The sequence below is a fragment of the Zalophus californianus genome, chromosome 11 (genome assembly GCF_009762305.2).
Source record: "Zalophus californianus isolate mZalCal1 chromosome 11, mZalCal1.pri.v2, whole genome shotgun sequence".
Lineage (NCBI taxonomy): Eukaryota > Metazoa > Chordata > Mammalia > Carnivora > Otariidae > Zalophus > Zalophus californianus.
This window is the reverse complement of record NC_045605.1, coordinates 27,831,196-27,845,747: the sequence shown is the minus strand read 5'-3', so window position 1 is coordinate 27,845,747 and position 14,552 is coordinate 27,831,196. Positions and strand designations below refer to the sequence as shown.

At 42.6% G+C, this 14,552-nt stretch overlaps 1 protein-coding gene across 6 annotated transcripts in view; it reads left to right on the top strand.

Annotated features, from left to right (window-relative positions):
• Positions 1-14,321, top strand: part of OPCML (opioid binding protein/cell adhesion molecule like) — a 1,097,645-nt gene extending 1,083,324 nt beyond the window's left edge. For 5 of the 6 annotated variants that reach the window (XM_027580839.2, XM_027580838.2, XM_027580843.2 and 2 more), the window contains one exon: positions 10,003-14,321. In XM_027580839.2, coding sequence (XP_027436640.1) covers positions 10,003-10,103 — 101 coding nt within the window. In that variant the 3' untranslated portion in view covers positions 10,104-14,321. The remainder of the gene's footprint in view (positions 1-10,002) is intronic. The other variant, XM_027580844.1, reaches the window with a different exon arrangement.
• The last annotated feature ends 231 nt before the right edge of the window (positions 14,322-14,552 follow it).

The window sequence follows — 14,552 nt, the reverse complement described above, 5'->3', positions numbered from 1 at the left end:
GAAAGGAGGGGGGCTGCTGCAGAGAGAAAAACAGATTTCTCACATTTTATCTGTGAAATCGTAGCAACACAAATTAGTTACATTAAGAGTTAAGTATCAGGAATAGGGACAACTGATAGGAATCTTGTCATTGCAGATGAAAACGGCAAAATATTCCAGTTAAGGCAACATCTGGGCTCTGGATTTTTTCCTCAGGCAATGCCTCAGCCCCCCTCAGAGCAGCCAGGACTCAAGCCTACCTCGGCGGGCCGTGCAAGCCATAAGGACAGAATCTATATTTTGTTTTGCTAATGGCCATTCCTCTAGAATAAATATACATATCAGGCTGTTCTTCAAACTGGATTTTCTTCAACTACAGGCAGCACCAACCAATTCCTCTCAGCCTCCACCCTTTGCTGACCGTGTGCCCAACACTGCACACACCACTGGTACTTGTAGGCAGAGCCTCAGAGCCGGGCCTTTGTCCCACACCCCACCCCAACACACTTCTGTCTCTGTTAGCCTTCCCTACTCTTTTATTAAGAGCACACCTTTCCCCCAGGTGCCTCCAGGGGAGACCTGAGGAGTGGGTGCGATGAGTCTGGAGATTGTCTTTAGTGTGCCTTCTGTGTACCATACTGCATCTTCTCTTGCCTTCTCCTCCAGACCTCTGACAGGGGGAGCCTGTGTTCTCATCCCCTCCTCGAGCACCACCATGCCTCAGTCTGCCATGCTCTGCTCCCTCCTAAAACCCAGCAGAATCTCAGTTCCAGACCTCCCTTTGGCCCCCAGGACCCCCTCCTGGCTTCTGTGACATACCCAGGTGGTGACTTTCCTACCTCTCTGGGTTAGTCTGCTGCTGGCCCCTCCACCCCCTGCCCCATCAGTCTGCCCAGGGAGCGTATCACAGTGAGAGGAGAAGGGGTCTCTTATGTCTTCAGGCATCTTACAGAACAACATTTTAGTCTGCATTGTACTTGCTTTGGGGGCTTTAAAAATGCAGATTCATGGGTCTTGCCCCAGACCCATTTAAGCACAGTCTCCAGGGAAGGTCCTGAGAATGTGCTTTTAAAGCAAGCTCTCCAAGAGACTCTTTTGCACACTGAAGACTGATGGTCTCTGAGCAATTGTCTGATAACTACAAAAGCTGCATCTCTAGCACTCTCCTGAATTCTGAGCTCCGAACCCTCTCCCTACCTGAATGTTCCATGGGAATCTCAAACTCAACCTTTCTATCTCAGATATGCCTCTCACTCACACGTATACCTTACCTTCTCCCCAACATACTCGCACTAGAATCTCTCCGGTCCTTCTGACCCCTTCCTATCCCTTCTCCTTCTACCTGGCGGCCTGTGAGTCCCAGCAAGCAGACCTGGCCTGCTGGCTTGTCATTCCGTCCTCACTTGCACTGGGCATGTGCCTTCCCTGAGCAGTTATGCTATTCTCTTATTCATTCCTGCATGTTTGGTGATCCCTTTCTAATCTCTTTGCCACTGTGGGGCCATGTGACCTTTCCAAAGCTCAGAATGAAACTGCTCATACCGTGCTGAAAGCTGCCTACCAGGAAAGCATGGCCTTGAGGTTTCTTCTTGCTCTGAGATCCACACCCCCTTCTACTTCAGGTTCTCCCACTGCCTTCTATGCGCCCGCCATGCTAGATCCAGAACACTGATCCCATGACACATGTCAGCCTCTGACCATGCTGCTTCAGCTCTTTTCATCCCTCCATCCATTCAGATTGAGTTTCAAAGTTCCCAGCCCTGCACAAACAAGTCAATAGACAGCTACAGTAGAATAATAGAATATAATAAGTGAAAAAGCCACTAGCTATTGGCAGCCAGACATGGTTTAAACAGCTAAGAACACTATGAGATCAGTACTGTTATTATTCCCACTTCCAAGAAGAAGACCCTGGAGCCCAGAGAATTCAGGTGGTGGGACTGAATTCCCGCAGACAGGAATTCTACCACCCAAGGAAATGACAACACCAGGTTTTGCATCCAGGTCTGTCTGATCTTAAGCCCATGTTTCTTTTTAACCCATACGTATCCTATGTCTTCCAGTATGCTGTAGGGTCACAGACGGAGGCTTTTGCCGTCTTCCCTGTCTGATGAAATTGTACTTAACCCTTAAGGTTCTACTCCATTTTATTCTGCCCATAAAGTGATTCCGAGCCCCACTGAAGAAGCACTCATCTTTGGGGCTTTCAGGGTAGTAGCTTATATTTTTTTGTATTTGTTTCTGCACTTAAAGGATGTAGCCCTGTATCTTGCAGTGGTTTTTGCCCAGTAAACATCTGTCAAATTAATAAATATAATTTCCAGTCAATGGGGGCATCAGGGATAGCCCTTATACAGAGCAAAACTCTCCAATAACCAAAGAAAAGCCAAATACTCAAAAGAACTCGTGGTCTTCTTCCCCCAGGGAAGCTAAATTACTATTTCTCTGACACTCTCCCTTGCATTCCAGCTTCCATATTTGGAATTTAGGGTTCCCCTGACCCTGGGTCTTTCTTCTGAGGGAGACTCTATCAAACATTCCCGTTCACTGTTTAGGAAGATGTTCATCAAATGATTTCTTCTTGCAGAGACATCAAAAACTGCACATATTTGTCCATTTCCTGCTGATAATGTATATGATATTTATTTTCCAAATCCACAATTTAAATCCAGGTGGGAGGGAATGAGTCAGAGAGAGATACCATTGCTTTTGGCTGATGACAGCAGCGGAATCATTTGTATTTTCCCCAACCTGCAAAATGTCAACATATTAGAAAAAAAAAAATGCAGACATTTCACATTTCATTCCTGATGAGGTTCCTTGTCATTCCCTCACACCCCACCCTCCTCTATCTGAATCATTGACATCTGGCTATTAGTCTAAGCATTTAGAATGTAACACTGAGCATTCAGGGTGTGCTGATGTCAGCACACACACAAGAGCTTGTGGTTCGGCATAGACCAAAGTCTTGTCTCTTTCAAGTTTGTGATGAGCTGACAGATTTGAATTAACTTCTGATATTAACTTCTTCAGCTTTTGTTTTTGTGGTAAATACAAAACAAGGAGCTCTAAAGAGAACAAAACAAAGATGGCTGCCTTTTTTGGCCTCTTTATTCACAAGTCTTCGCGCTGCAAAGCCCCGTTAATCTTCCTTGTAAAACAACACAGTGCCATGTTTTCCACTGTAATTAAAGACAATGGAGGAAAAGTTCCCTTTGAAGGGGAATGAAGCGCCTTCATCAGCCAGCACTGCTGAAAATAGGTTTATGTTTCACCAACAAGTGTAACGCGTGCATCCTCTAATTAGATTTCCTTGCTCCTCTTTTAATCACCATGAACATCATTATCCTTTTAGTTCCTCATTAGGAAGGTCACATAGTTCATATTCATACTTATAAAACCTATCCAAATTTCAGAACAAAACTGTATCTTCTTACACTTCAGATACCTCATTGATCTCACTGTGCTATCACCAAGTTCAACTTGCCTGTGGGGTTTTTCTTTCTTTTCTTTTTTAATGTGATCACCCTACCACCTGCTATTTTAGTAGAATTACAGCGATACACTCTAATGTTGCTGAAGAACCATGCCATATTTTCATGGCTATAATGGAAAGGAAAAACCGTGACACATTTCAATACCTTCATTGCCATTTTTAAGCTTCGAATCTCTTGCGAGGCAAGATCTCATCAGTAGGCTTAAATATATTTGGGGGGAGTTTTGTGCTGGGTTTGGGTACTTTGATTTTCAAAACCTGCTCCCTCCGAGGGTGATCCGTCACCCCTCGGCATAGTCTTATTTGCAGGGGAACTAGGCCTGCAGGCTGCTTCTAGGTTAAGCTCTCCATCAAATTTGCTCCTTTAAAAATCTAATGTTTAGTATATTTAATTTAGCAAAGTAAGTAGCCTCTCCACAGTGGACTTTATTTTATTTATTTGTTTGTTTTTTTCTTATTTCCTTCTCTTAACCCTGCTGAGCATCACATCTGGCCATAAATCTTCCCTCTGGCCCGGAATACACACAGCAATTGACCTTCATGCCATTTACCATTTCTGGAATTTATCCCTTGATCTCTCTCTTCTTTCTCTATGCTGAAGACTAAAGTATTTTTGTCTGCATATGTGTCCCCAAGGTATTTTGTCATTGTCATTGTTGTCATTCACAGTTTGTTCTGTGGCTTTGCATCATCATTTCAGCTTTTATCCTCAGGGACACTCCCCTTCAGACATGAAGGAAACAGTGTGTAGCATTGAAAGGGTGGAGGAGGATCTGGATCAAGGGAAAGGGCAAAAATACACGTTCTCACTTCCAATTTATCCCTGACAAATATTTAATTAAACTTGATATTCATCCAGCCATTCTAATTGAACTGAGTCACCGTTAACTGTAAAAATGATCCCTTAAATGTGGCAATTGCCCAGAGAGAAAGCTGGGCCTCTAAATACACTTGCTTCCTCGGGAAGCTTTTTCCTGTGGTTATAGCCACTTCAGGTCTTTTAAGGAGTGACCAGGTCACTTGCTTGCTCGCCATAGCCAAGTTTGCTTTCAGCTTGTGTTTGGCACTTGTCCTTGAGAGCCTGCTCTTCCACAGGGTCTCTATTTAAAGCAGGGTCCCCACAAAAGATCCCATTTTAAGGATCAGCAGTTATTGTCCTGGTTCTAATTCACCTCATATTTATTCATCCTTTACTTCCACTCAGCGATCTTACCCATCATCTTAACTAATACACAAAACAACCCTACAGGAGGAGATGAACCACCCCTCCCCCTTTATACAATAAAAAAAAAAAAAAAAAAAACTGTTTCAGAGCAGTTGACTGTCTTGTCCAAAGTCATCCTGCTAGTGAGTCCCAGAGCCAGAATTCAAATTCAGTCCTTTCTGACTCCTGAATTTAATTCTCCTAAGACTCCAACAGGGAGGGTATTCTTGAGATGAAAGGGATACTGGTTATTTGTTCCAAATGGCTTTCTTCTCAGGATCTGGAAGCATTTAAAAAATTTCTCTCTTTCCTTCCTTACCTCTCTTCCTTCTTTCCTTCCTTCCTTCCTTCCTTCCTTCCTTCCTTCCTTCCTTCCTTCCTTCTTTCCTTCCTTCCTTCAATTGTTTGTTGACTGATTTAGAGTAGAAGAAATGCTATTCCTGGTCCTAGTAAAGTATAAGCTCTGTGAAAGCAGAGATTGTGTCTGCCTGGAAACAGAGAGTGGTTCACAGCAGCTTCCCAATCAATACTTGCTGAGTGAATGGCAATGGCTTTCTGAGGCTAGTGTGGGGTCCCTTACCCTTGCAAGACTGATCCTTTGCCCTTGGACCTTGCATGGAGCCTAGCTTTGGACATCTTCCATCACTCTGCTCAGTGAACCATGTCTTCCCAAGCTCACTTCACGGCCAACAGCCTCTCTCAGCAACAGACCCCCTATCTCATGATCTCATCTTCTCACTCTGTCACCAGCAAAACCTCACCTCAGGTTCAACATATTTGGGAAGGATTGAAATAAGCCAAATTAGCTTCAACTAAGAAGTGGAAGGTGGGGGTTGTGGAAGCTCCATAGTGGTGATCGCCATGATCACATGACTACATTGTACCAGGTACTATATTAATCACTCTGACTCTTTATCCTGTAAACTCAGTATTATTACCTCTATTTTCAGTAAGACAACTGAAAGTACCTTGTATAAGATCACATAGCTGGTACACCACAGAGTCAGGATTTAAATCCATACTGGTCTCACTCCAAAGTTGCCAGGATTAGTACACTTTTACAGTGGTCATTGACTTGACCCAAAGGATGTTTAGGGCTGCAAAGACGAGAGAGCAAAGCCAAGCGGTCCAGATGCATCCAAAACCTTTCCTAAGGTTCATAGAAGACGTCTACTCTACCTGTTCATTCAGGGACACCGCTCCATAGATGTTCGGTCCCATATTTCCTTCCAACACTTGTCCTTCATCCTGATACATTTCAGGGTTAGTTTTCTGTAGTAGAACACACAATTGAAAATTCACTTCATGTTTCCCAATTCTGGATTCTAAGTTTGAAGTAAGAACTAACTTTCTCCCTATTTCCACCAAGAAGGAGGTGGAGGAGGAAAAGTAAGGGGAGGAGAAGGAGGAAAGCACCACTTGAATTCCTGACCATGTTTATTGGAATTAAAGCTGGTATGATCTTGGGTACCAAGTACTTGGAGAAGTCAATGTAGCTGTTGTTACCTGAAGAAACCAAGGTATAGGAAAACCATAGTCAACTTGATATCTGAGGAAGTGTGTTCAAGCTTTAGTACTACCACTGCTCAGCTCAGGGGAAGTGTTCCTCCAGTAGCATGCCCTTCCCTCAGCAGATTCATTGAGGTAACATTTGCAAAAGCCTCCTACCAGCCTAAGGGACCAAAAGTGAGCCCTGAGTGTTCATGGAGCCAGACCAATTAGCTGAACAGTGGTAATCTATATTAAAGCACAAAGAAGCACATGGCTAATCAGGTGAGTGACCTTACCATACAGAAACTCTAAGGGAGAGACACAAACTAAATGTTTTATTTTCCTCATTAATAGTAGAATCAGGGTTACTGCAATGATGTAATTAAAAAATCACTTCATAGCTGGCGGCTTTTATCTCACATTCCTCCAACTTAGAGAGTGGAACACAGATGTGAGCCTCACTTCCTGCTGTGAACAAAATCCAAGAGCCTTCCTATAGGTCCCTTGCTGTCTTGGCATTTAGCCCAGCTGCCAAATCTCAAATGTGTGCAGGATCCATATGAGGAAAGTGATGCTAATTTTAATCTCTATTATATTGGATTAGACTAACTAACAATGGGTCAGACTAGCTCAGCCATTGCTCATAGATTGACTGACTAAAAGCACTTTGGGATTAAATTGCCGTATTTTCTGATACGTTTAAGCAGATCTCCTCAAACCTGCTAAAGAATAAAGCTTCTTGAAGCTGCATAGAAAACATGACCACAGAAAAGAAAATTTGGGGGCCCAAGAATGTTTGGTGGCCTCTTGTTCTCTTAGATGACATGCTGAGGTGCAAAAACCCAGAGTGGTGATGGTTTTGTACCAACTGGAAAGGGCCATCTGGCTGCTCACCAGCTGTCCCTTCTAGGACCAGATGTAGAGTTTCCATTCATACAATAACTCAAAATGCTAATAAGAGAAAGGCCTTAGGTCATCAATCCCAACCTCCTCTCCTCTCCTTTTGTAGATGGGAGAGCGAAGGCCAGAGAGGGGGTGCCAGTCAGCTAGGGAGAAACAGAATCACATAGAGAAACTGGGTCTCCAGATTCCTAGCTAGTTATTCCTCTCACTATGTGTTGCTGTGGTCCTTGGAAAACATGCACAAGGGGTCATTTTCCACTGAAAGGAAGTCGAGTTGTAACAATCCAGGGGACAGACTTTATAGACAGAGTGACTCCGTTCTAATACAGCCCTGTACAGAAGCTGGGTGACCATAGCAAAGCACTTAACTGCTCTGTTCTTTAGTTTCTCCGTTTATAAAATGGGAATGCCATGGCTAGTGCATAGCTCATAGCATTTTGTGAAGATTAAATGAGTTTATATGTGTTTAGCATTTAGAATCACACTTGCCACATAGAGAGCACAATGTAAATACATGTTACCATCATCATCCTAAGCAAGCTGAGCAGCCTTTATATCTGCTAAGTTACCCTCACGGTTTCTGCTCTATGGAACACTCAACTGAAGTTTAACTGTGGTTATAAACCCTCTGCCCGATAGTAATGAACATCTTATTGCAACTGCCACACACCACCAGAAATACTCATTTCTCTTTATGATTCTGCCTCCTTCTCTCTCTGTACCTCACCCTTCATGCTTTGCCTTCCTCATATAATGCTTTTTTCTGCTGTTTTAGCTATATCCAACCTTGTGCTGGTAGCATGACATTCAAAGCAATGCTTAAATACACCGGTAGAACTTGGGATAAAGTGATTCTGTCTCTCTAGAGTGGGGCTTATTAGGTCTTCAGTTGTCCCTTAAGTTAATGTCAGCATCATGAATTAGACAAAGACACATACACATATATAATTAGTTTAATGTAAGTCCTCTCTATCTTCTTCAAAAGATAAATGACTTAGATGTTTTAATGAGTTTATAAAGAAATGAGCAATGCAGATTCATTAAACATATGTTTCTATAAAAGTATCTATCTATAGATAGATATAGAAACATATATGTCTTTCATAGAAACATATATGTCTAAAAAATCTGCATCGTTCATTTTTTTATAAAGTCATTAAAACATCTAAATCATTTATCTTTTGAAGAAGATAATCTAGAGAATTATTTTGAGCTCCAACTGGGGCATTTTTCAACTCAGTACATTCTGTAGGCCAGTATGGTCCTTTAAGATGTATGTCTTGACTGATGGAGGCCCCAGAGTCAGGCTACTTTTCGTAAATATGTATGGAACCTTCATGGGGATGATAGCACTTAGCTCATGCCTGGATCCTGCCCTTGTCTGTGAATACTTTATAACAAAATTGCACAGCAGTATGAGCCAGACTCTCAAGCCAGAAAGTAAATGTGAATCTTTAGTCAATAGGAGATTTGTGTACATTGGAAACCAGAGGAAGAAAAAGTATCCATATGGAAATCCCTGGGCTTGGAACAGTTACATGCTCATTGCTGAAGTGAGAGGCCTGTATTTCCCCAAGCAAAAGGTTAGCACCAGCCTCTTCCTAGGCAAGGCAGGGATCCACACCATCACACTGACAAGCCAGCCAAATGACTACAGTTCTGTTTTGAGGAGACCCTGCACCAACTATGCTTTTTCAAGGAATCATGTTTATTTCCAATAAGCCTATTTGCTTCTGAAAGCAAGCCCTGGCTTAAGAGGGCAAAAGAGGCCTGCTTGTCTTGTCTGCATCTCCTTTTCCTTCTCACTGGCTCTACAGGAATGCCTCTGGATGACTTCTTACCCCCTGTCTTATATTTGATTCCACATTCCCTGGAATATTCTCTGCTTGCTAGCTGCTGGTCTTCCTTATGACTCCAAATTCTTATGGCTTGCAAATAAAGGTGATGGAGGAATGCAGAGGTGAATTAGACCCTGATACACATGCTCTGGGTCCTTAGAACAGGCTAGGACAATCCCACTTCATGTGATTTGTCTTCTTGAGGGTGGCAAGTGAAGTGAAAGGAGCAACACTTGTGACTCGATGGTCTTGTTTTACAATGGAGCATGGGTGACTCACTAGGACATGTAAAAGTGCCAGAGAGACCAGAAGAGAGGGTAGAGGGAGAACTCCATTAGGCCACACCATTAGGTGTCAATTTGAACAGAACACAGAGTTTTCTTTGTGGTCTTCAGAGAGGCCCTGCTGACTGCTGCAAGAAACCTCATCATAGTCATTAAAACTCTTAAGTATAATTATCAATTCTTCCTCAGCTACCTCCGCAAGAGCCTCCATGATACCTCAGTTACACATGATGAACAGTTGGCCACACCAACACCTAAAATCCTGTTGCTCACAAAATGTTTCCATTCCTTTCTCTTTCTTTCCCCTACCTGCTTCTCTCTACTATCAACTGTCCCCACACCCCATGCCTGTCGTTCCCCTCCTATCCCTGTCTGTCCTGGACACCATCTCCACAGTTAGAGGTACTGCTTATGAAGTGACAATCAGGTCCTGCCATACCACTTAGCCCTGTCTGCTGCCCTAACTTTTTAGCCCATAGGCCTAAATGAATGACAATCCCTCCTCTACCCCTTTTATTTTTTAAACCCTTTGAGAGCAGGCTATAGTGGTTAAGGTACTTCAGTGAGTTGCCCTTTTGGGTTTCTAAATGCTCCCACTAGATGTTTTCCATTTGTCCCGATTTGGAGGGATCAATGGTGTGACGTGGGAGATGGGGGGATGCTCACAGAGAAGCATGTCTATATATATATATATATATATATATATATATATATGTATATATATATATATATATATGCTTATCAGGGAATAAGTATGGTACCCTTTGGGTTCATGCTAATGGATCTGTCTCTCTTTCCCCTACACAGGGCCTGGAGCAGTCATTGATGGTGTAAACTCGGCTTCTAGAGCACTGGCTTGTCTCTGGCTATCAGGGACCCTCTTTGCCCACTTCTTCATCAAGTTTTGATAAGAAATCATAGGTCCTCTGAGCAACGCCTGCTTCTCCATATCACAGACTTTAATCTACACTGCGGAGGGCAAACCAGTTTGGGCTTTTTGTTTGTTTGTTTCTGTTGTTCTTCTTGATTTTTTGGGGGGGGCGTTGATTTATTTGATTTTTTTTTCTCCAGTTTGAATGAGTGGGGTTGGGAGGAGGGGTGGGCAAGGTTCTACCATGTGTAGGGTAATCATTCACTGGCGTGTCCGAAAATGGAATCTGTCCCTGCTACCTTGGCCTTTCCCTTTCCTCTGCTCCTCTCCTCATCATCCTCACTACCAGCCTCCCTTCCCCCCACACACCAAACCATAAGCTCCATTTGGGCAAAAACGTGCCTCATGATAAACACCCTGAAGACACAACTTGACTTATAATGTAGTGCACAGCAAGAGTTATATCCAAGTGTCCTATTATCTGTGTCTTTTAAGCTTTGGGCCATTTTCCTTATTATAATGTACATATCGCTCCCTCCATGCTTATTATTATCTAATTACACTCGGGTTCACATCCTTTCTTTTTGGGAAGGTATCTCAATATACCCATATCCATCTATCTATATATATATATATTTTTTTTTTTTCTTGTCTCCTTCTCTAGCCACTCTGCCCTATTAGCCTTCTCCATCAGCTATAGGGATTAAAGGTTTGGGGCTATGCACACAACCCAAAAGTAAAAGTTTAGAAGTCACTTGACCAAAAAAGGGGGAAACACTTTGAGGATAGTACTCTTTAAAACATGTTGTCTAACTCATTAAAAAAAAAAAAAATGATCCATAGATGGCTGATTATTTAGGGTTTATCAAGCTATTGAAGCAATCATACGGTTATCCATCTACTCAATTATTTGATTTATCTCTCCCTCCAATTATCTACCCACCCATCTTCCTCTGTAGCAATCTATTTACTCCGTTTATCAATCTATCAATGTAATTATCTAACACTTCTTTCTATTTCTTTCCCTAATACTCACTATCAATTCATCACCATATTAATTTCTAATCATATCATGTCTATTTCATTGTATTCATTTCTACTCTACCTTCAGCAGACATTGGCATCTTCAAAAATACCTATCAACTTTCTTATGAAAGCCAGTGGTCTCACAGGCTAACAACATAGAAAAGCAATATGTCAAGGACTCTTTGGAATGTGGTATCCTATCCATCCAAAGTAGTTAACAGATGGACCAAAGTAGCAATCTAAGGATCAGTCACTCACTATTCCCAGAAGAGACTGTGTTTCCAAAAGCATCTTCTTGGGAAGCATATCAGCCCTGGAAAAGCCTTGATCAGTACTGTGGGTTTTTTTTCCCTTTCACACCTGAAGGACCAAGGTGGCAAGCTTCCTGTTTCTCTCAACCTTTCAAGAGAGTGTATGTCGGGAACCCATGGGACTTACTCCATGGCTGGCTTTTCTTAATAGCAAGAACATAGAGAAAAAACACATTTCTGTCCCTGTAGTGTGAAGAGAGCCGTCCACCTGTCTGAGTGCAATGACTTCAGCTATTGTCTCCTCCCTGTTCCAGTTTTCGTGTAATCTGTTTGAAAACTATCCAGTAAAAAGCTGATGGAAGCCAATTACATGGCGGGTGTGTTGACAACTCTGGTATTTGTTTCAGGAAGCTCTTCTGAGCTGAGGGCACTTGAGCAACTGACTTAATTTCCAAGCACTTGATTAACACAACACTGCAAACAGGAGGGGAACGTGTAAATGACACACAATTTCCTCTGATATAGGCTGCTTCTCCAGTGGCTCTGGGGAAGAATGTCCTCAGTGTTCCATGTTCAAATCAGATCCAGCAGACAAATAAGAGCTGACTGGACTTTTTTGCATCATCTCCTGGGGCAAGAAGGACTCAGACAGGAAGGGTGCCTATAATCCGAAAGAATGGCATTGAAAACCATGCAAAGTTGTGCCCCTCGTTACCTGTACCACAGGGACTGACCTACTGAGAGGATGAGAAAAAGCATCAATGGTGACTGTCTCACAGACCTGCCCTGCCTCAGTTGGAAAACTTTCAGGTCCACAGTCTAAATAAATATGAGCTTTATAGAGCTCCATTCTCTTAATGCTTAATTGACCTTCTTCCTCCAATATAAATGGCTTCTTTGTTCTGTCCATAATGGCACATGAACATGACATACACAGAGGGGGGGAATATATTCTTAGATACATATACATGCATAAATAGATAAACAAATTCAAAGGTAGGCAGTCTTGGCATACAAAAAACTAGACACTTTCATAAAAGTTGGAGCTGGTATGAGTGGAATTAATATTACATTTGCCAGCTGTAAACAGACATCTGCATTTCCTAGTGAGCTGCCAGGAGCCAGATTCTGGAACATAAATGACATGCCAAAAGCAGTGTATTGATTCCAAGTTCCAGGGACAATCAGGAGCAGACAAAGTCAGAGTTAAAGGTCGGACATCAATGTTTCAGATCTGTCATCACGTTCAGCACCTGGAGTCGGGTTGGTGTCAGACATTGTTATGGGAATTAAATGTGTCATTTGAGTGTTCTACTAATAATAAATGTGTTACTTTGGAGTAAAATAAATGTGGAGATTCTGGGGAGTGGATGGTCTTGGAGAACACAGCGCTTGAAATGGACAAGCTACCCATGTTCTTCATGCCAAGACTTCTTCTAGAGGAAGGGACCCATCCTTCTTTGACCAGGAAGATCACCAGAACTTGTTGAATACAATAATAAGGCTGGGTCTCAGTGTAATTATGGAACTCTGTGCTGCCTTCTTCCACTGGATATCAGGAAACATTTCTGGTGATTGCCTATTCCAGCCATGTTTCAGAGGGAAAAAAATCCTACAGTCAATCCTCATCTGTCTGGGATCAAGAAAACCAAGTAAATAAGACCCAAGGAAACTGGGCACTAGGAAAGAAAATGGCTCTTCATCGCTTTAGACATACTCCAGCTTCTGTGTTGTTTGGGTTACTTTTGTGGGAATGGCTCCATAGAAGAGTAGCCATTACCCAACATTTGAAGCACATAGAACATTAAATGCTTACTAAAGACAATATCCACACTCACATATGCTTTTTCAATTTCCCATGGAGGGTAGATGGATAAAGCCTGCTGGATAGATTTTTTTTTCAAGGTGCCAATGGTAAGGGATAGGGGCTGGGTCTATAAAGAAGATAAGCAAAACTCTGAACAACCTATGACTCTTCATAGGCTTTCCACATGGGAAGGAAACCACCTAAGGCTTATCAGGAGATCAGGTGAGAGAAATGCAACAATGTAGTTATTCTGAAACCTTCCCCCTTCCCAAAACACAATTAATATGTATTTCCACCAAAGTAATGCCAATGAAAATGCTAGTGTTAAGGCTCTGGCCAAGCTTGTTTTTTGGTAGTTTAATGTCAAGTGCCTGATACAGTCATCTGCAAGTCTAAGCAAGTGTGTTTAGTTTTTCTCATTCTTGTTTTAATGGGGAGAGGAGATGTAGAGGTGAGCGGTGGTCAAAACACGCACATATGTTATGCAGAAGGCATTGTATATGTCTGTTCTGCTGCAATTGTGCTGGGTGGAACAGAAGGAAAGTAAGGCTTTGTATCAAAAAGAGGCCCTAGTCTTTGTCCCCTGAAACCTGTGCCTCGTACTAGTTGATACATTCCACAGGTTGGGCAGTTCCTTCTCAAAACCTGGGTGGGAAGTATGCTTTGGGACTCCAGAAACTTCACAGCTGAGGATAAATGTAAGGTCCTGTTTCTGCATGGATCCAGTCAACTTGCTCTCAACATGGAGGTGCTAGCATGTTCTACTTATGTTGGAAGGACTCTTTTGTGAAAAGAGCAGAGAACCTCAAAGTGAGCAGTCAATCTCAAAGAAAGCTTATCACTGCCATTGCATCAGGAGTGGCCGTAAATGGAAAGCTCTAGTTGTGGTTGGTGCTTCTAGTGCCAGAGGGAATTATTTTCTCCTCTGTAGTTGTGTATGGATGTCATAAGCCCCATCAGTAGAAGGAGGGGAGTAATGGCTGAAGTTGAAGTGGGATATGGGTGTGGGGTCATCTTTTCCAATTTGATCCTTAGTCCTCACCTGGAACCAACCCACCTCCCCTCCCCATCTACCCCCTCAAAATTTTTTTAATTTTTATTTTTTTAAGATTTTATTTATTTATTTGACAGAGAGACAGCGAGAGCAGGAACACAAGTAGGGGGAGTGGGAGAGGGAGAAGCAGGCTTCCCGCTGAGCAGAGAGCCCGATGCGGGGCTGGATCCCAGGACCCTGGGATCATGACCCGAGCCAAAGGCAGACGCCTAACGACTGAGCCACCCAGGCATCCCCTCAGAATTTTTTTAAAGTAAAGTTTAATCTCTTTGGAATCACGGAAGGAGCATAAAATTCTTCTCGTTGGCAAATTCACTTTTTTATCTTTTTCTCCAATAGTGAGAATGT